The sequence below is a fragment of the Penicillium diatomitis genome (genome assembly GCF_028827545.1).
Source record: "Penicillium diatomitis strain IBT 30728 chromosome Unknown utg000015l_segment0_segment0, whole genome shotgun sequence".
In the NCBI taxonomy this organism is placed as follows: domain Eukaryota; kingdom Fungi; phylum Ascomycota; class Eurotiomycetes; order Eurotiales; family Aspergillaceae; genus Penicillium; species Penicillium diatomitis.
Genome location: NW_026623187.1, coordinates 524,022 through 545,621, shown reverse-complemented (window position 1 = coordinate 545,621; position 21,600 = coordinate 524,022). Strand labels below are relative to the sequence as shown.

Here is a 21,600-nt window from a genome sequence, read left to right as displayed (position 1 = left end):
CTGTTTTCTTTTTCCTCCTACACATCCCCTTCACCTACGATCAATATGCAATTTGGTGCAGATCGTAGTAAGGGAGCTGAATTATCAGCCGAGCAACGCGCGGCTATAATACATGCGTTGGAAAATAGGCTATCTAGCCAGGCTAAGTTGGCCCTTGAATTCGGCTGCCACCGCAATACTATAGCTAATACCTTCAAACGTTGGCAGGAACGCAACGATCTGGACTCGCGCCCTCGCAGTGGTAGACCACCGAAATATAACCGCCGCGCCCGCCGATCGATGAAAACTTATGCCCGCCAATCGATGAGAATTTATGCCCGCCGATCGATGAAAATTTATGCCCGCCGGAACCCTCTTTGGTCCTACAGAGCTCTATCTACTAGGGTAGTCGATACACCATCTACCGATACAATTCGCAAGGTTTTGAAGATATCAGGTATCGTACGGCGCCGTGTAAAGTCTAAGATCCCTATTAGTAGGGCTCTTGCACGGAAACGTAAGGCTTTTGCCCAGCGTTGACGTACTGAAATATATTCAGACACGATTGCAAATTGGATCTTTTCTTATGAGTGTTCCGTCCAACGAACTTCGAATATTGGGCCACAATGGTGTTGGCGGTATGGCTCCGAAGCACACCGAATCGATCTTGTGAACCCAAAGGCCCACGGAAAGAGACTTGTCCTTCCTACTCAAATATTCTTCTCTTTGTTTGATGGCTCCAAGCAATTTTAAAAGATGACTAACTCGGTTATTCCTGTCCGACATACTGTAGCGTACTTTTTTTTTCCGATTCCTGATCCGGAATTTTCATGACAAACGGTGCACGTATGGAGCCCTCGCTGCCTGTCTCTATTCATGTATGAGCAAATATCAAGGGCCTTCCGTTTATTCTATTTCCCAATACTTGGCCCACAAGAAAATTCGAGACATCTTTCAACGCCGAAAGATGATGCAGGACATGATTTCGTATCGAGGGATCTTGTCGAATCATGAGGCAAGAATTCTGTGCCTTTCCCCTGGTGCATTTCTCAGGCTGCAGCTGAGAATGTCTACCGCTGACGCCGAGGGATCCAAGTAAAACACGTAATAGATTATATTTGAAGTTCCAAGTTGACAAAACACAATAAACCCTCATAATCAAACGGCAGATACTTCTTGTTTCAGAGAACCATCATAAAAGCGGGATTCCGATCATCATTGCAGTCAACATATCGATCATACTTTCCGTTTCTCTTGTCTTTGTTGATCTTGGCGCAGTATAACACATTGCACAGTATCCTGATAAAAACGCATGAAGGTTAGCTTTAGACACTCAATCCCGACATGTTGGTAAATTTCAAACTTACATGAACCACGCAAACACCAAGAGGCCCAGAATGATGGTATGTCCCCGGTGGAACATGGGTCCATCACTCTTAGGGTAATTGAACGCTACATAAGCAGATACAGTCAGTCTCATCGAAACAATGCCAAAAGACTGGAATGACCGAGGTATGATCAACCAAGGGTGCAGGAGGCAAAAACGTACTTGCAACAAATCCTCCGCAGTTCGCAATAGCCAGCTGAAGTGCGGATGTAGTCGCCCGCTTATAATGACCAGCAGAGTTGTTAGAGAGCCAAACCAGAATACACGGGACACTGGCGAACTGGCCCGTGGCCATGAGGAAAGTCATTCCATATTGGATATGGGGATTTTTGACGTTGGCGATGACAGCATAGCCGACAATTGCGATTGGGAGGGTGAAGAGCATTACCACGCCACGGAGACGGAGACGATCAGAGACAATTGCGACCGCCACTGAAGAGGGTGTTAGAATGTGCCAGAAGCTAGTCCAAGATCGAATTCAATGAGAGTATGGGATGAAGAAGTACCTGTGATGAGAGCCGCCACTGCATAGGGAATGACAGTCCACAGCTGCACCTCGTTGGCGTCCTTGGCGAACTGGAGGTTTTGAATGATGGTGGGAAGCTGGACAGATGTAAGCAAATCTTCCAGACTTTGAGAACGGGCCACTCCAACTCACAAATAGACCGAATGAATAAAGTCCAGAAAGAATTGCGAAGTACGCAGACGCAGAGAACCACACTTGTAGATCCAAGATACCACGACGTACTTCGGACCATTTGAATGCGTCTACCTCGGCAGCAATTGTTCTATCACAGGAATCAGTACAGTAAGGCGAGCTTGTAGAAACTGAAACTCTTACCCCATTTGTTGCACAGGATTGTCCATTATTAGCCTTTCGCGGCCGAAGTCTTTCTCCTCCGCAGTCAGGAAGCTTGCAGAGTCAATAGAGTTGGGCAAGGCCAAGAAACTCAGAATCCCACATGCAAATGTCTGCAACAACAACTTAGTCCGAATGTCAGAGATTCTTCTCGGAAATAAGGACATACCAAAAGCCCCTCAATAATGAGGATCCACCTCCAGCCCTCAAGTCCGCCACGAGGGCCAATTGCTGCGAGTCCACGCGCGAGTAGACCTTTGACTGTCAGACTCTAATCGACGATATAACCGAATCTCTAGAGCAAGATATCTCGACTCACCTCCAAAGGCGCCCGACAAGGACGCAGCGGTGTAGAAGAGACCAATTCGCAAAGCCAAATCTTCTCGTCGGTAGAAGCTCGACAAGTAGAGCACCTGTGATATGTCAGTGACTAGTACAACTCATTTCGTTTCCGGTCACAGCATACCATTCCAGGAAGCAGGCCGCCCTCTGCAACTCCCAGTAGTGCGCGCACAGCGACAAATCCTCCATAGTTCTGTACAAAGCCCAAGCACATGGTTATGATTCCCCAAACTGCTGTCAAGAATGGTAGCCACAACTTGGGCGATGCCTTTTTCAATATCAGATTACTCGGTAGCTCGCTTTGATGGGGTTAGTTGCTGTACGTTTCAAGTTGACGAGATACTGTTGGACTCAGCCCAGGCTCAGGACGCTTACCTGCAGATATAGGTCAGATAAAAGACCGTCAGGCCAATATCAAATTGATGATCGTTGATCCCCAGGCTCTTCTCCAGACCAATAATCTTGGCATTTCCGACGTTTGTTCGATCGAGGAACGAGCACAGGAAGAGCAGGGCCAAAATTGGCAGTATGCTGAGAGACGCGAGGTTAGAGAAATTTCGAAATTTGGACACTTTTCAGTCCCAAGTATGTCTCTTTTCTCAAGCGTTGATCGAGATTCATCACTCACCGAAGGTCCAACTTAAGAAGCACACGTCGCTTCAATTTCTGTTGGCGATCCAAGTCGCCGAAGCGGTTCAATTCGCTATGCTTGGCATCTTCAATCTCCATGACGCCTGTTTTGGACTCCATGACAATAGAATGGGAACAACTCTTAATCAAACTTGTGTGTTTCCTCCCGCACGGCAGGTGGAAGTTGATAAATGGGGGAAAGAAGAAAAGCCAAGCTTCCACAACACATGAACCGAAAATCCGGGGAAGATGATCCTCATAAAAGGGAAATGGATTCCCTCAAGGAACTTCTCCGTCGATCGGTGACCACTTCTTGCTGCCGAAGAGACCGTTGAGTTTGAGGGGCGTGTCCAGTCAGCAGAGTGTTGGTCGTCTTTGGCCTCTAGCGGTCTCGAGGACCCAAGAGGCCCATAAAAAGTTCGATTATTTCCCCGCAGTTCCCCAGATTCGCCGCTCCGGCTCTTAGTGGGAGATAAGAGGCGCGGTAGTTATCCATACATGCTTAGTCTGGTTGGACCTCGTTCGTACATGGTTCGTGTAAGCAGAATCAGAACCGAGCTCGGGCTGGACCTTCGCCAAATTGATCTACGCTTTGGGTTAAGCCCGCCGAGACTTCTTGGCCCTTTCAGATACTAAGTGGTACAAAGCCAAAATCCGCCAGAATTCACGGATCTCCTAGCAAAGTGGACGAAACGTGTGGCACTTTCCCCGCCTGGCTTGTACTCGGATGTATCCCTCGGGTGACCCGAGCACCCGGTATCGGCATTCAAAAGTGAATGCCGACCCGCGCGTGCCAAGCGGGTCGTTGGAGAACTTGACTCTTCTCCAAGACCCACTACGAAGACACCCTCTTACCCTCTTGACCTTTCGACCACTGGACGATTTCTCAATCCTGTATAGATCATCCGGATCAACATATACACAATGTCGAAACTCTCAGCCAGTCTGAAGACTTTGATCAATTCCCCTGCTGCTCGGCCGCATACTGTGCCAGCGCCGCCCAACATCGGTCATGTCTATCGCACGATCCAGCAAACAGCCGCGGCTAACAAGGTTTCGCAGCCGTCATGGCTTGCGCTCTCGGTATGTCAACAAACGGCTCAAGAACCAGAGCGCGAAGAATTCAGTGTTGCGAGAGTCTTTCAATATCATAAGCCTATCCATGCTCAACCCATGTCAAAGACTAATTCCATCTCTCACAACAGACCGCCGCAACAATGACCATGAACTCGCCCAACTCCTTAGCAGCCCTCTACCACGTAGCTTCCAACACGGCCCCCAACTCCGCCGTTTCCTCCGCCGAGCTCATGCGCGAAGTCGGTCTCAAATGCATCAGCTTCAACGGCATCCCCCGCACAATCAACTGCCTCAATGCCTTCCGCGCCAGTCTCCCCGAAGACATCACATCGCAGCTCTCAACGACACCCACTCGCACACCCACGGCCGAGAATATCGCCGGGATTTCTGCCCGCGGCCGCGCCCTCTGGGACTCGATCTACCGCCCCTTTGAAAAGAAGCTGTACGAAAAACTGGGTACTTCGCACCCCGATCTGCCTGTCCACATCCTGCATGCGAATTACGGTGCGCTTCTGTCGGATCCTGAGCGGGAGACGGGTGCGTCGGCGGGGAGGGTGTTGACCTCTTTGGTGGCGGTGGCTTGTTTGCGCGCGCAGACGGGTGTTGGGCCTCAGGTGTTGTCGCATGTTTTTGGACTGCGGAAGGCGTTGGAAGATGGCAGTTGGGCAAGTGATGTGGAGAGTGAAGAAGGGGCGCGGTGGTTGGCGAGTGATGAGGGGAATATGTGGATTTTGGAGAGTGTGGATGCAATTGTGGAGGCGATTAGTGGAGGGATGGGTTCTAATTTTGCGCCGGCGAGAGCGAAGTTGTAGGGTGTCTGAACATGATTGTCGGAAATAGGAGCTACTCGGGCCATTTGTTTCATGCGGAAATCAAGGACCAATCCACCTAGTATAGAGATTTTTTCAACTTGTCATATACAGCCAATTGTCCGTTCATGATTCTAGATCTAAACTAGCAAATGCATTGACCATAGAGGCCCTTAATTCACAACATCTACTGCATGATCTCCAGAATGTCCGCTACGGCAAACTTGGCATCAGTCTTGCTGCGCACTTCTTCAACCTCAACGCCCGGAGCCAGCTCCGTCAGTGTCAGTTCACCCGAGGCCCGATTGACCTGGAAGACGCACTGCATTGTTCCCTTGTCAGTAAGAGCACCCTCGAGAATCCACATCCAAATAGCCCAATGATTAGACTCACTAAATCTGTAATAATCGTGCTCACAACATTGGCACCCGTCAATGGCAGGCTGCACTTTTGAACAATCTTGGGCGAACCGTCCTTCGCGACATGGCTCGTAGCCACAACGATCTTGGTCTGGTCTGGATTGGAGATAAGATCCATGGCGCCGCCCATGCCCTTGAAAACTTTGCCCGGGATCATGTAGTTGGCAAGGTCGCCGTTTGCGCTGACTTGGAGGGCCTAGAGAAGAAATATTAGATTCGGCTGAAGGTCGAGAAAGTACAGCAAATATCAAGATGGACTTGCCCCTAGAATTGAAACATCAACATGTCCACCGCGGATCATGCCAAATGACTCAGTGCTATCAAAAGTTGAGGCACCAGGGACTAGCGTGACAGTTTCTTTGCCGGCGTTAATGATGTCGCTGTTGTGTGTCAGAGGGGCCCTTCTTCTGATGGCTGGCAAGACGTGAAGAACTTACGGATCAACTTCGTCCTTAGTCGGATATGCGCCCTGTAGGAAATCAGTCTCGTTTTTGTCAATAGATCGGAGATATGGTTGATAGCTTACCATGCCGAGAATGCCATTCTCGGATTGAATCCAGACCTTCACATCCTTTGGCAAGAATGATGGGGCCAGGGTAGGAATACCTACTTCGTATCAGTCACATACCCTATTTGCCCCAGGTATGCCCGAATCCGCAAACTCATGCGCGAGTCTACTTACCAACCCCCAGATTGACATAGTATCCGTGTTTCAACTCCTTTGCCGCCCTGCGACCAATTCGTTCTCTCTCGATTTGTGCCCCGTCCTTAACAATGCCATTGCTGGGATCCGACTCATCCTCACGCAACTTCACAATCTCAATGTGTTTGTCATCTGTTGCGGGCACCACGCGGTCCACGAAGATCCCGGGTAGATCCACGTCGTTGGGATCGATCGAACCAATCGGGACAATGTTCTCAGCTTCGACAATGGTCAAGGTTGCTGCCTTGGCCATGATAGGAGAGAATGCTTTCGTTGTGTAACTACATAGTGCGGCGTAAAGAAGCAATCAGCAAAATTTCCAGGTGTGATCTTTCAATGAGACGCCGGTCGAGCATTTACTCACCGAAACACACAATTGCCAGCCTCATCAGCCTTCCATGCTCGCAAAATAGCAACATCACCGGTCAAGGCAGTCTCCATCAAATAGGTCTTGCCATTGAATTCACGCGATTCCCGTGGCTTGCCCGACTCGACAACCTGGCCTTTTTCGTCCATGCGCACGGGAATCTTTCCCTCCTGAATGAAAGTATCTAGCTTATAGTATTAGCGACCCCCTGCTGTATGACTTGCATTCGGAGCGATTTCACTCACGAGCACCAGTTGGAGTGAAAAAGGCTGGAATTCCAGCACCGCCGGCTCGAAGTCGCTCCGCAAGCGTGCCCTGGGGACATAGCTCAATTGCGATTCCTCCAGTAAGGTACTTCTTCTCAAGAGCCTTGTTGTTACCCAAATATGACAGGATCAAGCGATTGACTTGTCCGCCATGCGTCAGTGTGGACAATCCGCCTCTTCCAGGTGCACCAGCGTTATTCGACACGGCCGTAAGCGAGTGTAATTGATCTGCGCCACGCCGGTGCATCGCATTGATGAGGGTTTCTGAATATATCAGCAACCACAGTCAGAAGGTTCGATCGCAAAGTCTGGAGGAGAAAGTGTTTGACGGAGCGTTCTTCCACTCACCCGCAACACCACAAAGGCCAAACCCAGAGCTCAAAATAGTCGACCCGCTCTTAATGTCTGCAACGGCCGAATCCGCATCCTTGAACAACTTGGATCCGCCGCGCTCAATCTTCGGTGCAAGGGTTCCTGGCTTCTCTGTTGACATCCAGCGTACCTGCCCGGCCTTTGGCAACCGTACATTCCGCCCGGGTACCAAACATCTGGAGCTGGTAATTGCGCGAGGCGCGACCAAGTGCAACCGCGTCTGACTTGCTATGAGCGCCTTGTGCGAGAACGCAGACGATGATACTCGTAAGGAAGCCATGATATATCGTGTATATATGCTCAGCCTAGCTTCAGGAAGAGGACGAGATTAAGGATAGTTTGCAGGGCACAAGCTCCGGTGTTGATTTTAAAGAGCTCTGTTGACGTATGTGTCTCGGGGCTACTTTTGCATGCCGAGTGGCCGATTGCTCCGAAGTGGGTCGAAGAGGGGGCGATCGCTTGTCTATTCGGGCCGACGTTATTGGCCTTTTGGAAGGTTTCCTTCGACGAAAATTGTTGGGCGCGGCGCTCTTCTGACTGGCATTGGAAATTGCGCTGTTGGATCTGGGCTGTGCATGGTGCGTGTTCTAATAAGCCGAGTACTCTCTCCCCCATGGCTCATTCGTCCGAGAGGTTAGACCATGTCACGTGTACAGACTGACACAGGCGTGAAGCCTACTGATGATGGCTTCGGCACTGCTCATGCTACGATCAACTATAGGCTGCTGGATGTCGCTTCCGAGATTGTCATGCAAACTTTGTAGGTGATCATGAGACTGATGCTAGAATTATCCGCTCGGTCAGCTTGAGCTTGAGATTTTTGAGAGTATATCTGTAGCCATGCATTGCATAATTTAGATCAAATCGGTTCATTTCCGATTTTTGGTAGAACAAAATGCTACAGCATCAAGTTGCGGGATATTCATGGCAGTACCTCAGAAATATTCCATAGCGAATAATGAGGTAATCATGGCATTAGAATCCAGTAAAATCCGTAGTAGCATAATCAAGCCAATCCCAACTAAGCATGTCATCCACCGGGACATCGGGAATCGAAGCTCCAAATGCACTGCCAGCGCGGTTAACCGCGTCAATAATCTGATTGTCTGACATTGCCGAGAAATGCATTGGTTCAGACCAGAGATCCCCGGTCTGAAGAACATCCTGAGACAGAGCGGTTGATGTCGCCAGCGATGGCCCTGGCGCAGCGAGAGGGATTGTCGCAACGCCGGGCTGAGACGGATTGAGTGGTCTGGGGTTGACGTGCGGATGGGTAGATTGTGTTGGGCCCCGACGTATGATTTCACGTAAGAATCGCCCGTATAGCACGGATGCGCCATTTCGATGGCTTGGGGTTGCGCCTATTCTCTCGAGGACACCGGCCGTTTCTTCTATCAAGGCCCGCACGCTGGGCGCAAGGCTTGAACGGCTGTCGCCTGGTGTTACGCTCAGACTGAGCGCAGCACATGCAGCGTAGGAGATCATGATGACGGTGTTGTTAGGCATCGATTTCAGACGTGCTTCGCCTTGAATGGCGGCCCGGAGGACATTCAGTGCCGAGGATAGTCCTGCTGCCCGGAAGAAGCGTTTGACTTCCACCGGGGCGTTAGGGTGGTTGATGACACCGCCATAAGTGGACAGTTGAGTGTGGGTCACGAGGATCTCAACATACGGTGGGAGAGATTGTGCACCATTCTCGCTGATCGAGATTGACCATCTTGTGTACCATCGTTCAAAGAAACTCTCGATGGTTGTCTTGATGGCCTGTGCAGTCTGCGAGCCGGTGTCATTGGTACGGTAGGTGTCGCAACTGCTTTTGACCCTTTTGAGCAATTCATCCAAGTCTCGACGCAATACTGCCATGGAGTTCATTGAACCGTCGCGTTGATCAGCAAGATCTGACAGATACCAGCAGTCACACTTCTCAATGAGCGCGGTCGAGGGAATGGTCGAGGTTCGTCCACGAGCCAAGCAAACACCCCTTTCGACCACGAAAAGCGCGATCCAGGCCCTCTCACGCCGAAGCAACAAGCGGCGACCCCATTGTGAGCGGGGGTCGACGTCGCTGAATCCGTCCATATGCAGTGCTCGTTTGGCGTCAATGCAATCCGCTCGTGATAGCCGTTTTAATGAGTCTCCATCCACGCCTGACACTATTGGTGACACAATCTTGTTCAGGGAAAGATCCATCGCTAGTGTTAGTGCCATGGCGATATATGAACAAGTGTCATCATCCCCAAGTCTCTCACCAGGTGCCATCCACGGTATATTGACCATGAATGCAAGGACAATCTCGACTGATCGATAGCGGTGCGCGACGATCTGCTTTGCGAGCCACTTACAGTGTCGGGACAGGCGATTCGAGAGGGCTGCGGCAGATGGCAGGAAGAGAGCTGTTCCCGCCATGATCGAGGTAAGCAAAAATGCAGATTGCGAGCGCACAAAGGAGGTTGTATGTACAAGAGGATCCAGTCCCCATCTCGTGTGTGCGAGATTTTGATAGAAGCTTTATATTTGGATGGGTCAATAGCAGGTCCATAGTCCCAATCTATGACGAGGGCCACTCACAAGGAGAATAATGAGTCTGCTTCATCAAAAGTGACAAGCCCCAGATCTATGGGATCCAGACTTGGCCCGACATCGGGTTTTGCCTGCACTGGCACGAAGAACGACTTTGCGCTCGTATGGCCACTATCGTGGATATCGAGCGGTGGGCCCAGTGATTGATGGGAAACAGACACTGCCGGCTTCAAGGGCTGGCGAATCTCTGTTGGGGAGAACTGCAAATCTGAAGCTCTCGCTAGAAGCTGAAGTGGATTTTCTGCATCATCAAGAGCCAGGCTTTCGTCTGCGACGGTTTCCCGCGGAGACAGCTCAACGCCTTCACGGCTGCTGTCGCCGGTCGCACTATTCTCAAACCCTCCCTTCAGCTGATTCTGCACTTGGCTGAGCAATTCTTGCAAGCCAGAGATTGCTTTTTGTGCCTCGTCTGAACTTGATGGGTCCACTTTGGGCCTCTTGATGGCCTGTTCAATCTGATGTATAGCCTTTTCGAGGCCTTTGCGCTTGCTAGATATCGCGTCAACACCGAACTTCCATCTACCATCTCGAGGGTTCAGAAAAGCCTCATCTAGCTCACTTTTTGACACCCTTTTGCCGACCCAGGTGGTGGCTGGGCACAACGCAGTCCACATTACTTTGTCGGCATTTCTCACAGCGGGAGTGGCCTGTTGGGCGATTACATCGGATCTTGCTGCGGCGACAATTCAGACACGCTGGTTGTTTGACATTTGACTGCTGAGCCGGCGAAATGCTATCTGGCGACTGGGTCTCCATTATGCCATTCTGAAAAAGCCCCTCTGTGGTCGGACAATGCGCAAGCCGGTCCAAAGTGACTGGTGTAAAGCACCTGGAGAGAGCTCGAAGCTCCCAGTGAGTCTTTGTTAGGTAGCTTCCCGTCGGGTACGGCAAAAGGAGGATAACTAAGGGAGCGAGGAGATAAATGTTTTTGCTTCATATGTTCAAAACAATTTCGTGTCTTCAACCAGCCCTGCCGGGCTAGCTCAATCGGTAGAGCGTGAGACTCTTAATCTCAAGGTTGCGGGTTCGACCCCCGCGTTCGGCTATTCCTACAAACAAACCTGAGATCCTTTCTTTTTGCTCTTTTCGGGTCTTCCCAGAAGACAAGCCAGCTTCCTTTTTGCTCTCAAATCGGTCAGTGGGTAGTCTTCTATGTGGACGCCGCAGTAAATATTTTGTCTTTCCAATCAAAACAAGCGCCACTTCCCACTACAAATCCTTTATGAGGTGGTTCGAATGAACATTGGTTGAGAATCGATGGACCAAGCGAGTGTTGGCGAACTACGGCCGCGCCCGAACTATATTTTGAATTACCCTAGGTTGCGCTGTCTTTCAAGGGCCGAGAATTGAGCACGATTCGTAGGAAAGGAAACGCAGTCGTGACGACTACGCCCTTTATGAGAGCGACTAGATCCATTCTTTTGAGTGCCTCGCTCCAGCACTTAATCGGTTATTGGGGTTAAAGAACTGGTGACTGAGACTCTCCGTCCTCTCTGATGGATCTGGATTCGGAAAGCGGGAGAACTCCAAGAAGACTTTACCAAAGCTCGCGGGCTTTAGAGGTTGTAAGCTACGTGCTCCAGCTGGGAGTAAGACCGAGCTCGGCTCGCGAGTACTCGCGAGCTTCTCGCTAGTAATACGGGTACTAAGTGACCTGATTTTTGTTCGAAAGATCGAAAACTTCTAGAAAATATTTAGTCATTGAAGACAGGACTAAATACTAATAAAAGTAAGGATTACGACAGACGGCAAGAAGTCGGAGAAAAGCGGTATATTTAATGAATATAGATATGATGGATGAATTTAAAATGCAAATTTCAGGAAGCAAGCGAGCTGATAGAGCCAAAATTCAAGCGCAAAATTTCGAAACAGAGTATCAAACTGGCTTCACGCTTTCATTCCGCGATCCAAGTCTCTCGTCCTGGATTCATATCGAATTATTTCCTGCGCGGGCTCATCAACGTCCACATATCAAGCGGCTTGGTGCTGAATGCGCCATTTGCATGAAGCTTGTAATCCTTATCTTCTAGCTCGAAGGCAACGTCCTTGATGATACTGGCCAGGGTGAAGAACGACCATTGCCAAGCCCACTTTTTGCCGATGCATTCACGCTTGCCATTTCCAAAGCCCTTCTTCGCGGCAGCGGGGAGAAGATCCCATTTTTCGCCGTAGACTTGCTCGGGTCGGAACTCTTCTGGGTGTTGGAAGACTTCGGGGTCGCGGTTGACTGAGCTGAGGACTGCGATCATGGGCTGGTTGTTTGGGATTTGCCACTCGCCGCCGCCGAGAAGGACGGGGGTTTTGTCTTTCTTGTCTGCTGGGGGGATGGGTTCGATGTTGAAGCCGGGTGCGGTTGCTGAGAGACGGATGGCTTCGCGAAGACAGGCTTCGACGTAGTTGAGGGCGGTGAGGTGGTCGAGGGCGATGGGCCCATCGCCGACGATGCGGTCGATTTCCTCTTGAGCTTTTCTGAGCGGCTGGGGGTTTTGCATGAGATAATAAAGAGCCCAGGAGACGAGGTTTGCGGCGGTGGCAGCGCCGATGAAAATGGTCACGATCTCGTCGAGGTGTTGTGAATCGGTCAGTTTCTCGCCAGTTTCTGGGTCGACACCGTTGAGAATTGCGTCGAGCATGTCTTTGCGGATCTGCTCGGGGTGATTCAATCTGCTGTTCTTGATGTCGGTGGCGTAGGAACGCATTGTTTTAATCAGGGATGAGAAGCGGCTCGAGTACACGAGGTTGAGAAGCTTTGGTCGAGTTGGTCGTTTCAAGGCTTCCATGGTCGCACTCTCCCATGCATCCACCATCTTCTTCGCTTTGTTGGATTCGGCATCCGTGCCGAGAACGTGTACTCGCTGATTGAAGAAGCATTTCATACACGAGGCCAAGAGAATCCGGTCCAGGTCGTCGGCGGCAAGACATTTCTGCTGAGTGCCGGAGGTCCATTTTGTGATCAAGTCGGGAATCACTTCGGCCATATCTTTGAAGCTCGCGTCCGTCGCCTCTTGCGAGACGTAGGGGGCCATGATCCGATGAGCAATGCCCCATTGTTTCATTTCGCTATGTTTAGCAGTGAACAAACTATCATGTACAGCACTGCGGATCTCGACGACCGGACCAGTGACGCATTTTCGAAACCTGGTCTCGTCGCAAATCTCCTCCAGAAGCTTGACGCTGCCAATGAAGACGATCTGGTGGCCGAGCGCATTGATCTTGAAAATGGGACCTAGGTAGGGAATCAGCCTTGTTCGACCAGACCAATCTCGCTATTTCGCAGATGGTTTCTTACCATACTGCCTAGCCAATTTGCTCAGCGAGTTCCACGTCTCGCCCGGTGTAATATCGAAGATGTTGCCCAGCAGCGGTACACCGGGCGGGCCAGGAATTTCAGCGGCCATGATTGAAAAAGATGTCGCAAAGCGCTCACAATCGACCAAGAAATTGTGAGAAAAGAAAAGGAAAGCCTCAGTGCTCCTTAGACAATGGAAGAAAAGCGATCTAATCTCCTCTAGAGGGGGAAAAACAAGAAGAAACCCCTCTCACATGAATACATGAACGGGGGGGGGGGGACCCCAAATGCAAGGGTCAGCCAGAAATGAAGATTCATCCTGCGCAACAGGACCCTCAGCTTTTCCGCGCTATGATTCTTCAGCTTGCATCTTGTCCGATTGACAGATCTCACGAACCACCGCCCCAGGCCTAACATGGAATAGACAGGACACTAGCGTCACCGAGGGCCCCCGTCGTTCACGATTCAGCCGAGTTCAGCTCGAATCAGGTCGACATGATTATGCCTGCAATCGTGCAGATGTGGAGAGTCCCATCATGCAGCCATGTAGCTCTGATAGGCGGCTTGGCGAAGCTACAGCTCAGCACAGCTGCATCCCATCGAGCGGCGCTGCTGAGAGGTCGAGCAGGCTGCAGGCTGTGGGTGCTGTGACCAAGCACGGACAAGTAAACCAGGCAAGTAGATTCCAGCGGGATGATGTTTAGCTTTGGTGGATTCTTGGAGGTGTTTGAGTGACCATTCAAGGTATGTGCTGGCGTAGAGTTCGTCCCGCCGGGGAGGACACGGCGCGATGCAAGTGCAATGATCTTCACGCGACTTGACCGCTTCTACCTGGGCTACTTAGTACTGTGGTATGAGTTTGGAAGTAAAGTTGCCACTACGACATCAGCTGTCACAAGAGGCTTTCTCATACCATCGAGCCCCAGTGTCTAGTAGTCTACTACCATAAATAATCTACAAGTATTCGTGGAGTGAAGCTGCTGTCCTCAATGGCTATTGTAGTAGGGCTTGCGTGTGGCAATGAGAATACCACGCCAGCCCTCTCTACAAGTCCATATGATTCATAGCGGGCGCGCTTCTCCTTCAACAACAGATGTTACACTGCAATTTTCCTGACGCTTCATGTCTAATGTAGCCACCTCATGAGGTAGTCTGTGTAAATTGCAATGCTCGAAGGGATCGACAGAAGCCGTTCAATAAATTGCATCACAAGGTATACCCGTCACTCAAATGAGATCATTGCAAGGGGTTACTCTTTAGTCAACAGAAAACTGATCATGATGATAGGCTTTACATTCCAGTGAGAGTCAGAAAACTTGTGATGAGGCTATTTGTCCAACCTGGGCCTTGCTCAAAACTTCTGTGTAGATCCAAAAACAAATGCATACATTGCATATTCATACTGCACACTACACACCTCAGGAAATAGGCGTCAATGTCAAACCACCCGTGGACGGATTCGGTCCACACCACCCATACAAATCACAGCGACATTGGGCCTCGGTCGCACAACTACAACCAACCCCCACCGAACCATGATCAGCCTATGCATCTATCAGACAAGAGGGGATGGATGACCCAGCAACGGATCGCTCCTCAACTTACTGCACAGCAGGCATGCCGAAGAAGAGATGCCACAACTTCTCAATCAACCACCCGATGCCATAATTATCCGTCAAATCGGTGTTGGCCACCCAGTCCAGGATCCGGATATAATCCTCCAGCGGCCTCTCCTGGATACGCTCCCTGGTCACGGCGAACTGGGCACAGCACTGGTGCCCGATATCCTGGGGTGCTTCGCTGGGATCGATGCCAAGGAGATATCCCAGGACTTGTGGAAGCTGGTCGATCAAGTATTGGTAGTCCCAGTCGAGGGTGACAGGGTGAGCCTGGAACATGGTGCTGGGACAGCCTGGTTTGTTGGTGCATCTCAGATTGACGTAGCCGTTGATGGCGACTGCTTCGTAGCGCAGGTTTTCGAGGACCTTGGGTGTAAAGGGGCCGGAGACGTCGTTGTGCCATTGCTCTGCGCGGCCGTGAATGAAGATGGTGTAAGGGGCGAGATTGTCGTAGTTGTCGACGATGTAGCTCAGGTAGGCACTTGCCTCGTGGCCCTTGCGAGAGTAGGGCACGAGATATTCTTCCTCGGGGAATTCGTCGAGGGAGTAGATGTAGGGTGTGCAGAGACTGAAATCACCGTTAGCCCGGAGGATATCTAAGAAAAAACACCATGAGCACGGGGGGTGAAAGACGTACTATTCGTCACAAAACTCCTCTATCCAGTCGGTGGACTCGGGACCAGATCGTGCGGCCACAATGCTAACATCGTCTTTGCTCTCGTGGGGCTGGGTGTAGCGCTGCCACCCAGAGCCGACATCCAGAGCTTGGGCTTGACTGTTTTGATCCACTGGATTGTTCTCAATCCTGTCCTGCACGACTTCATTAGGTGGCACGAGCTCTTCGATGCTTGGTATTGAGAGCTTGTAGGGACTTGTTTCATCTAGATGAAACAGGGACATTTTTAGTATATCATGTTCCAGGAAGTGTCGCCGGAAACCTCGGACTCGCAACAACACTCTTACCATTCGAGTTCAAGCTATCCCCTATCACACCTGCAGGTGCAACCACCTGAGGCTGAGCCGCGTATTGCTTCTGGTCCAATGCAGATGTCTGTCCCTGCTGTAAACGATACCGCACCAGCAGAATGGCGGTCGGCACCATTAGTAGAAACAGGATCCGTCGCAGGCTGGACGAGGGTTTCCTCGTCATAGAAAACCCAAGAAACGAGGACGATTTCATCCTGTACATGTTTTGGTCAGGCAACACAGTGCCCGTGCGTGAGAGTGTAGACGATCGAAAGGAAAGAGAAAGAATAGGAGGATCTATATCGACGTGATCTTTACAGGGAATTCACATGTTGAAGACTATGCAAGCAGACTGATCAAGCTAGTCCTCCATGAATTCCGAAACCCTCATTATTCGCCTGCATTAGGTTTTTTGTTTTGGATTTCAGAACTAGACACTCTCCAGTCGAGCTGTGATGCGGTGCGGCTATCGCTCTGGACGTTCCTGGCCACGTTTATCGACGGAAGCGGACAACGTGGTACACTTTTTGGGTCTCGACCACAATCACCACAGTCGATCCAGGGACATGCTTTGATATCATTGGCCTGGATTTTCAAGATCGCTGGCTCAAGACGATCCGTGCCATGATTTTCAGGGCAGTTGACTGTGACATTGTTCCCTGCTTGTGTCGTGGTCGAGGTGAGTGTTGACACCCCCCTTGTTCGGCGGGAGCAGATTCGACATTGATCCCACCAATTGATGGCTTTGATTCCTCGTGGACTAGAATCGTTGGAAGTGGCTTATCTGTCTTTCGTGAGGTTTTTACAAAATCACCATACTTGGACAATGTGACGCTCGTCATTGGAGTGCTGAAAAGGAACCACCAGGGCCGTGCCGTTTTCGGCCCGAGTGCATTGAACCTGCTCGGCATCTCGAAGTTGTAAAAGAGCCGCAGAAGGAATTGATTGAGGCGTGTCAATCATCGATTCAAGGTTGAGTAGCTCAGAACCAGCACCTCCAGCAGAGTATAACCAATAACTGTGCTGTATCGCTCAACTTTTTTGAATTTCCTGCTTGAAAATCTCGATCTTAGAATCAAGATTCAAACCACCCTTACTGTTGAAGTTGATAGAAATAGTTGACCAAATGAATAAAGCAGCCATTTGTAGTATGTACCTGAAAATTCAAAGCAAGTACATGTGAGTATCTTGACTCCGTCAGTACCCAGTACCTCTACCGCCATGTATCTCTTCGATACCATTTTTTTGCTATTAGAGTCCTCGCGCACACAGAATGTCGATCAAAGCCCGTCATGCTGGTTGATCCCCAAGAAAATGACATAGACAGCAGCTCAGAGCATGACACCCCTTTCAATGGATCCCATCCTTGTCCCACCACTAACCAAACACTCAACCCGAGCCTGCCAACTATCCCCCCCCTCTCCACCTCCTCACCTTCTCCAACAAAAGAAAAAGACCACACTTCACGCAATTCGAGACGAAACCACCATCCATCGCTCACGCCTCACCCCCCAACCACGACCCTCCACGACCTCGCAAATGGAATCTCCACATCAGGATTTGTACACGTATTATTCATCAAAACCTTACTCGGCCCCTCACAATGCTCGTTCAAAAACCCATGCACAACAGTCTCGTCGCGCCCAAACGACGCCGCGTACGAGTAGGCGCGCTGGCCCGAGTTCAGGCTGATGCAGATCTCGGTGCCGGACCCGTCCGCCGTGAAGAAGAGGTGTCCGTTTTGCGGCATGTCGCCGCAGCTGAGGCCGTCCCAAGCGTCGAAGTACCACCAGTCGGTTGGGGAGGTGGCGAGCGTGGGGGCGAGGAGGGCGAGGAGGAAAGTGAGGGTGAGGGAGAGGGAGGACGAGAGGGTCGGAATTGCGGGCGAGGGGTTGGTGGTGCGCTTGAGAATGTGCATGGTGAGAGTGACTGTTGCGGTTTGGTATCTAGGCGGTGGTGTGGGTTGAGGACGTGCTGATGGAGAGGTCCAGCTTTGAGGGTTGAGATCAAGGTGTGTGCAAGTCTCGGGGTTGGGACTTTGGAGAGAAGTCAAGAGAGACAGGCGCAGGACAAGATAGAAGTGTGAAGCTTGATAAATCAACGTCCCTGCGCAACAGATGGTGAACTGGATGAGGAATATCCCCAAGATCTTCCAGCGCGGCGCAATCGCCTAGATATTGAGATATCGATCCAAAAGTGGACCTCAAGATTGAAGGTGACAGTGCAAGGTGCACGGTACAAGGTACTGGGATTGAGCCCACACATGACGGCCGGGCTGTCACATCAGGTTGTACCACAGATCTGGGTGGTGTCCTTGGTATTGTACGTTGTCCGATCGTGGACGTTTTGGGTGGTGTAGATTTCCGCTTTAGGCAAGGAGCCTCTTTGAAGTCTGGGAGAGATGATAAGATCATAAGGTCGGGTGGGGAGCTCTGGAGGGGACGGGACTGGGAGTGCTGATATCATCGGTGGGAGGGTAGTAGTAGTAGCAGTAGTAATAGGCAGTAGACAGGATGTAGATGAAGAGTGAGTATTCCAATTATGTGTAATTCTCTTACGATGGATTTGAAATTGACTCAGAAGTAGGTCTGATTATGGTAGGTTTGATCTTGGTGTACTTGACGTGGTTAGCCGTCGTAGTCAAATTGGAGGTGCGCTATACCCGCTAACTGCATATGGTAACAGACACCCGTCCAGTCCAGTTCCACACGCCTTCGGGAGACGCCGAGTGCACAGGCACCAGACGGGAAACCAACTGGCGCATACTCGAGTCAACGCAGGTCATTGTCCAGGTCACATGACGCCACCGACCACACCGGCACCCTCATCCATATCAATAAGTACTTCGTGCCGCCACGCATCAACCGGGGCTCGATTCCGGCGCCGAGTCGGTGATGCCTCGATGATTCCATCTACACGCCGATTTCAGTTCTAGAGCAGGTAGCTAGGTAGCTAGGTAGCTAGGTACTAACCTTACATTGGGCACCCGGATATTCAGACGGTCGTGTAACACCCATTATATGATGCCGATCACAATGTGAATCGAAAGTACATGACCCGGTCAAAACCCAGCCCTAGCAGGAAATAATCGATCCTCGAGGCCAAGTAGCACGGTCATGAGCGCCAATGAGCCATCATCACAGTATTCTGTCGGGAATGGAACTCGATTGACGCAGTTGGGCTCGGGTGAGAATCTAATGAGATTGCGGTACTTGCCGGCCCGACTTCGTTCCGGTTGTTCAGGTGCGATCGGTGTAGAGCTTATCTGGTCATCGTGTGGTCTACTAAGATAAAGGGGGGGGGGGTTTCAAGATGAAGTCGATATGTGATGTGTGATGTGTTGGTTGGGCTGCTGTGCTTGAGTCTGAAGTGTGCAGGAGTAATCTCATAGAGAGGGTAGATAGATTATCTATCGTACTACACATGAACAGCTAGCTGAAGCCGCGGAAATCCTGACCTTACCTTTAGTGTACCAGGTCTCCAATATCTGATTTGATGGCTCCCAACGTGCCGTGCTTATTGTTGACACGGACAATGTAACATAAACAGCTAAGCTGCACAGCCTGCAATAAATCATCCTCCTGGGTTCGGCAATATCTCATCCTACTTCTATGAGGGATGGGCAGCCCTTCTACTTACAGGTATAGATCAAGTTATGGTGAGACTAAGACCGAGACTAAAGGTCAACCCGTCTGGCCTCAGCGTCTGGGTGACGGACAAGAATGACTAGGACAGCTTTACCGAGGTAGTGGGTCTAATGTCACAGGAAAACACGCTTCTATCTCTCTGGTAAATGAGGAGGAGGAGAGGTGGAATCGTTGCAAGTCGGTTGAAGAGAATGTCATTCTTGGGAACCGGTACCCAGCGGCTGGTTCGATTCATTTTCGAATTGGATATGTAATGGACATGATTGGACAAAGATGATCGAACTGACAATACTGACAAGCGGGGAAAATCTAGGAACTCAGTTCCCCAGACGTAAAGAATCAAGGGCCAGCCTGAAGAGGAAAGCATGAGACTGGGTATCTGTCCAAAAGAGATGGTTGGATGGAAGTGAAACATGGAGAGAGAGAGAGAGAGAGAGAGAGAGAGAGAGAGAGAGAGAGAGAGGAAAAGGAACAGGGATGTAGAATCGATCCGTGACATAAGACATGTACAGTACCAGCTGGGTATAGTCCAAGACGTGAAACACCGGCTTTAGTCGCCATCAGTGCAGGGACGGGGAAAAAGCAAGGTAAAAGCCAACGCGAGTCTATCGCAACATCAAACACACACACAAAAAAACACAATTCATCCTAGGGCATAAAGTCAACGAGGATGAGGTCTGCTGAGGATTGTACAGCCTCTCAATTCAGTCCGATTGAGCCTGTCTATCTTGAGCCTGACAGATCATCCTCGCTGTTGAGCATAACAGATCGTCTCGATTTTTGGATTTTGGAGGGGAACGGAAATCGCTGATTTAACCGCTGTAGCCGAGAGTGGCAACCAGACGGACAGGACCAGCACCGAGGTTACCACCGATACCCCCGATGGCAGTCTCCGCCGCGGTGTAGGCGTTGTCGACAACGGCAGCACCGGGGGTGATAGAGGAGCAAGTTCCACCCAGAGCGTCACAGATCTTCATACCCTGCACAGTGAGACCGGCGTTCTGGGCCGCAATGGCCGAGACGTCGAAGCCAGACCAGGCGTTGTTGGCAGAAGAGCCAAAGTCAAACTCACCCCAGGTGGAGGCATAGCCACCGTTGGAGTCGGTGGGGATGGAGCCCGGGGCAGCGGCAAAGCCACCGTCGGTGTCCTCGTCAAAGGCCAGGTAGACGCTGGAGCCGGCGGGGACGGTGAGAGTCTTGCAGGCGTTGCCGTACCAACCGTCCATGCGGCCATCGGGACCGTACTTGTTCCAGACGGCGACGGTGTAGGAGTCGGTGGAAGGGGCCTGGATCTCCATCACGTACTTGTATTGGCTGGCGTCGGAGGCGGAGACCTCGATGATGTTGCTGCCGTAGGGGCTGCCCACGTTGCCGGCGTAGGTGTTACCGCTGCCGGTGGCACTGGTGGCCGAGCCGAAGCCGGAAGTGGAATAGGAGCCGCTGGAGGGGACGCTGAGCCAGGAGGAATCTTGACGGCGCTCGACGGTTGTGGGAAGAGCGAAGGTGCTGGTGGTCAGGGCTGCCAGCAGCAGAATGGACTTGGTGAACTGCATTTTTGAGAGAGAGAGAGAGAGAGAGAGAGAGATAGATTGATCACGTCAAGTGAATGTGAGTATAGAGATATGGAATGAATGTCTTGAACAAGTCACTAGAGACGGACTTGAAAGGAATGACAGAAGTTGTCGAAACTTCGTAAAGAGAGAGAGAGAGAGAATGAATGAAGATGAACAAGAGAGAGTGTGTACAAGAGAACGACAGTGATGTGATGGAAAAAAGAAAACAACAAGTCCTCTCGACGGCAGTCCACGACCATCTTTATATCCCATTCTCATTTTCAGGGCTAGATATTTCCCTCCCTCGAGCGTGACCCAACGTGATAATCCTGGCCCCGCGCAACGTCTTTCGGTAAAGTGCCGCCACCAGAACCAAGAGGCCCGTCGGGACCAGTCGTGAGCGAGGGTGCCTGGCCCAGTGCCTGGAGAGATCAAGCGCCATGGACGGTGGTTGTATGGGAAAGTTTTCTGATCCGTCAAAGGCTGGCGTGGTTACCGCATGTACTGATGAGAGACGAGGGACCTTCTCGTCGACCACGCGCATTCCAGAAGGGCCGATGCCGTGGATTTGACGTATGACCCGTTGGACTGCATTGGAGTCTGTGGAGATGGGTGGCTTGCTGGGGGATCCAGGATTGGCGTCTTCAATCAGAAGAGCAGTGCGTCGTCCATGGTTCGGATCAACATCTTTGTTTTCTTGGAAAGTCAACATGGAGATGATCCCCATTGGATGAGA

At 50.9% G+C, this 21,600-nt stretch overlaps 9 protein-coding genes across 9 annotated transcripts; 1 reads left to right on the top strand and 8 right to left on the bottom strand.

Annotated features, from left to right (window-relative positions):
• Nucleotides 1-1,160: 1,160 nt before the first annotated feature.
• On the bottom strand, nt 1,161-3,317 carry N7539_009016 (uncharacterized protein; the record flags this gene model as incomplete). The annotated part of the gene is made up of 11 exons (XM_056938611.1): nt 1,161-1,278; nt 1,347-1,431; nt 1,529-1,798; nt 1,873-1,969; nt 2,025-2,154; nt 2,208-2,338; nt 2,395-2,480; nt 2,545-2,638; nt 2,692-2,866; nt 2,943-3,098; nt 3,196-3,317. 11 exons carry the CDS (start codon nt 3,315-3,317, stop codon nt 1,161-1,163), a joined length of 1,464 nt encoding a protein of 487 aa, XP_056785988.1.
• An 804-nt stretch (nt 3,318-4,121) lies between these two features.
• Nucleotides 4,122-5,086, top strand: N7539_009015 (uncharacterized protein; the record flags this gene model as incomplete). Its single annotated transcript, XM_056938610.1, has 2 exons — nt 4,122-4,280; nt 4,403-5,086. The coding sequence occupies 2 exons, from the start codon at nt 4,122-4,124 to the stop codon at nt 5,084-5,086; spliced, it is 843 nt and encodes a 280-aa protein (XP_056785987.1).
• A 184-nt stretch (nt 5,087-5,270) lies between these two features.
• On the bottom strand, nt 5,271-7,490 carry N7539_009014 (3-oxoacid CoA-transferase; the record flags this gene model as incomplete). Its single annotated transcript, XM_056938609.1, has 8 exons — nt 5,271-5,405; nt 5,477-5,698; nt 5,780-5,882; nt 5,940-6,108; nt 6,185-6,486; nt 6,570-6,756; nt 6,818-7,102; nt 7,187-7,490. 8 exons carry the CDS (start codon nt 7,488-7,490, stop codon nt 5,271-5,273), a joined length of 1,707 nt encoding a protein of 568 aa, XP_056785986.1.
• Nucleotides 7,491-8,185: 695 nt separating this feature from the next.
• N7539_009013 (Zn(II)2Cys6 transcription factor) lies at nt 8,186-10,546 on the bottom strand (the record flags this gene model as incomplete). The annotated part of the gene is made up of 3 exons (XM_056938608.1): nt 8,186-9,716; nt 9,779-10,279; nt 10,350-10,546. 3 exons carry the CDS (start codon nt 10,544-10,546, stop codon nt 8,186-8,188), a joined length of 2,229 nt encoding a protein of 742 aa, XP_056785985.1.
• Nucleotides 10,547-11,727: 1,181 nt separating this feature from the next.
• On the bottom strand, nt 11,728-13,188 carry N7539_009012 (putative cytochrome P450; the record flags this gene model as incomplete). Its single annotated transcript, XM_056938607.1, has 2 exons — nt 11,728-13,016; nt 13,080-13,188. The coding sequence occupies 2 exons, from the start codon at nt 13,186-13,188 to the stop codon at nt 11,728-11,730; spliced, it is 1,398 nt and encodes a 465-aa protein (XP_056785984.1).
• Nucleotides 13,189-14,680: 1,492 nt separating this feature from the next.
• Nucleotides 14,681-15,800, bottom strand: N7539_009011 (DUF3431 domain-containing protein; the record flags this gene model as incomplete). The annotated part of the gene is made up of 3 exons (XM_056938606.1): nt 14,681-15,266; nt 15,336-15,579; nt 15,662-15,800. 3 exons carry the CDS (start codon nt 15,798-15,800, stop codon nt 14,681-14,683), a joined length of 969 nt encoding a protein of 322 aa, XP_056785983.1.
• A 1,368-nt stretch (nt 15,801-17,168) lies between these two features.
• Nucleotides 17,169-17,582, bottom strand: N7539_009010 (uncharacterized protein; the record flags this gene model as incomplete). Its single annotated transcript, XM_056938605.1, has 1 exon — nt 17,169-17,582. One exon carries the CDS (start codon nt 17,580-17,582, stop codon nt 17,169-17,171), a length of 414 nt encoding a protein of 137 aa, XP_056785982.1.
• A 2,541-nt stretch (nt 17,583-20,123) lies between these two features.
• Nucleotides 20,124-20,864, bottom strand: N7539_009009 (putative allergen; the record flags this gene model as incomplete). Its single annotated transcript, XM_056938604.1, has 1 exon — nt 20,124-20,864. The coding sequence occupies one exon, from the start codon at nt 20,862-20,864 to the stop codon at nt 20,124-20,126; it is 741 nt and encodes a 246-aa protein (XP_056785981.1).
• A 287-nt stretch (nt 20,865-21,151) lies between these two features.
• On the bottom strand, nt 21,152-21,591 carry N7539_009008 (uncharacterized protein; the record flags this gene model as incomplete). The annotated part of the gene is made up of 2 exons (XM_056938603.1): nt 21,152-21,286; nt 21,361-21,591. The coding sequence occupies 2 exons, from the start codon at nt 21,589-21,591 to the stop codon at nt 21,152-21,154; spliced, it is 366 nt and encodes a 121-aa protein (XP_056785980.1).
• Nucleotides 21,592-21,600: the final 9 nt, after the last annotated feature.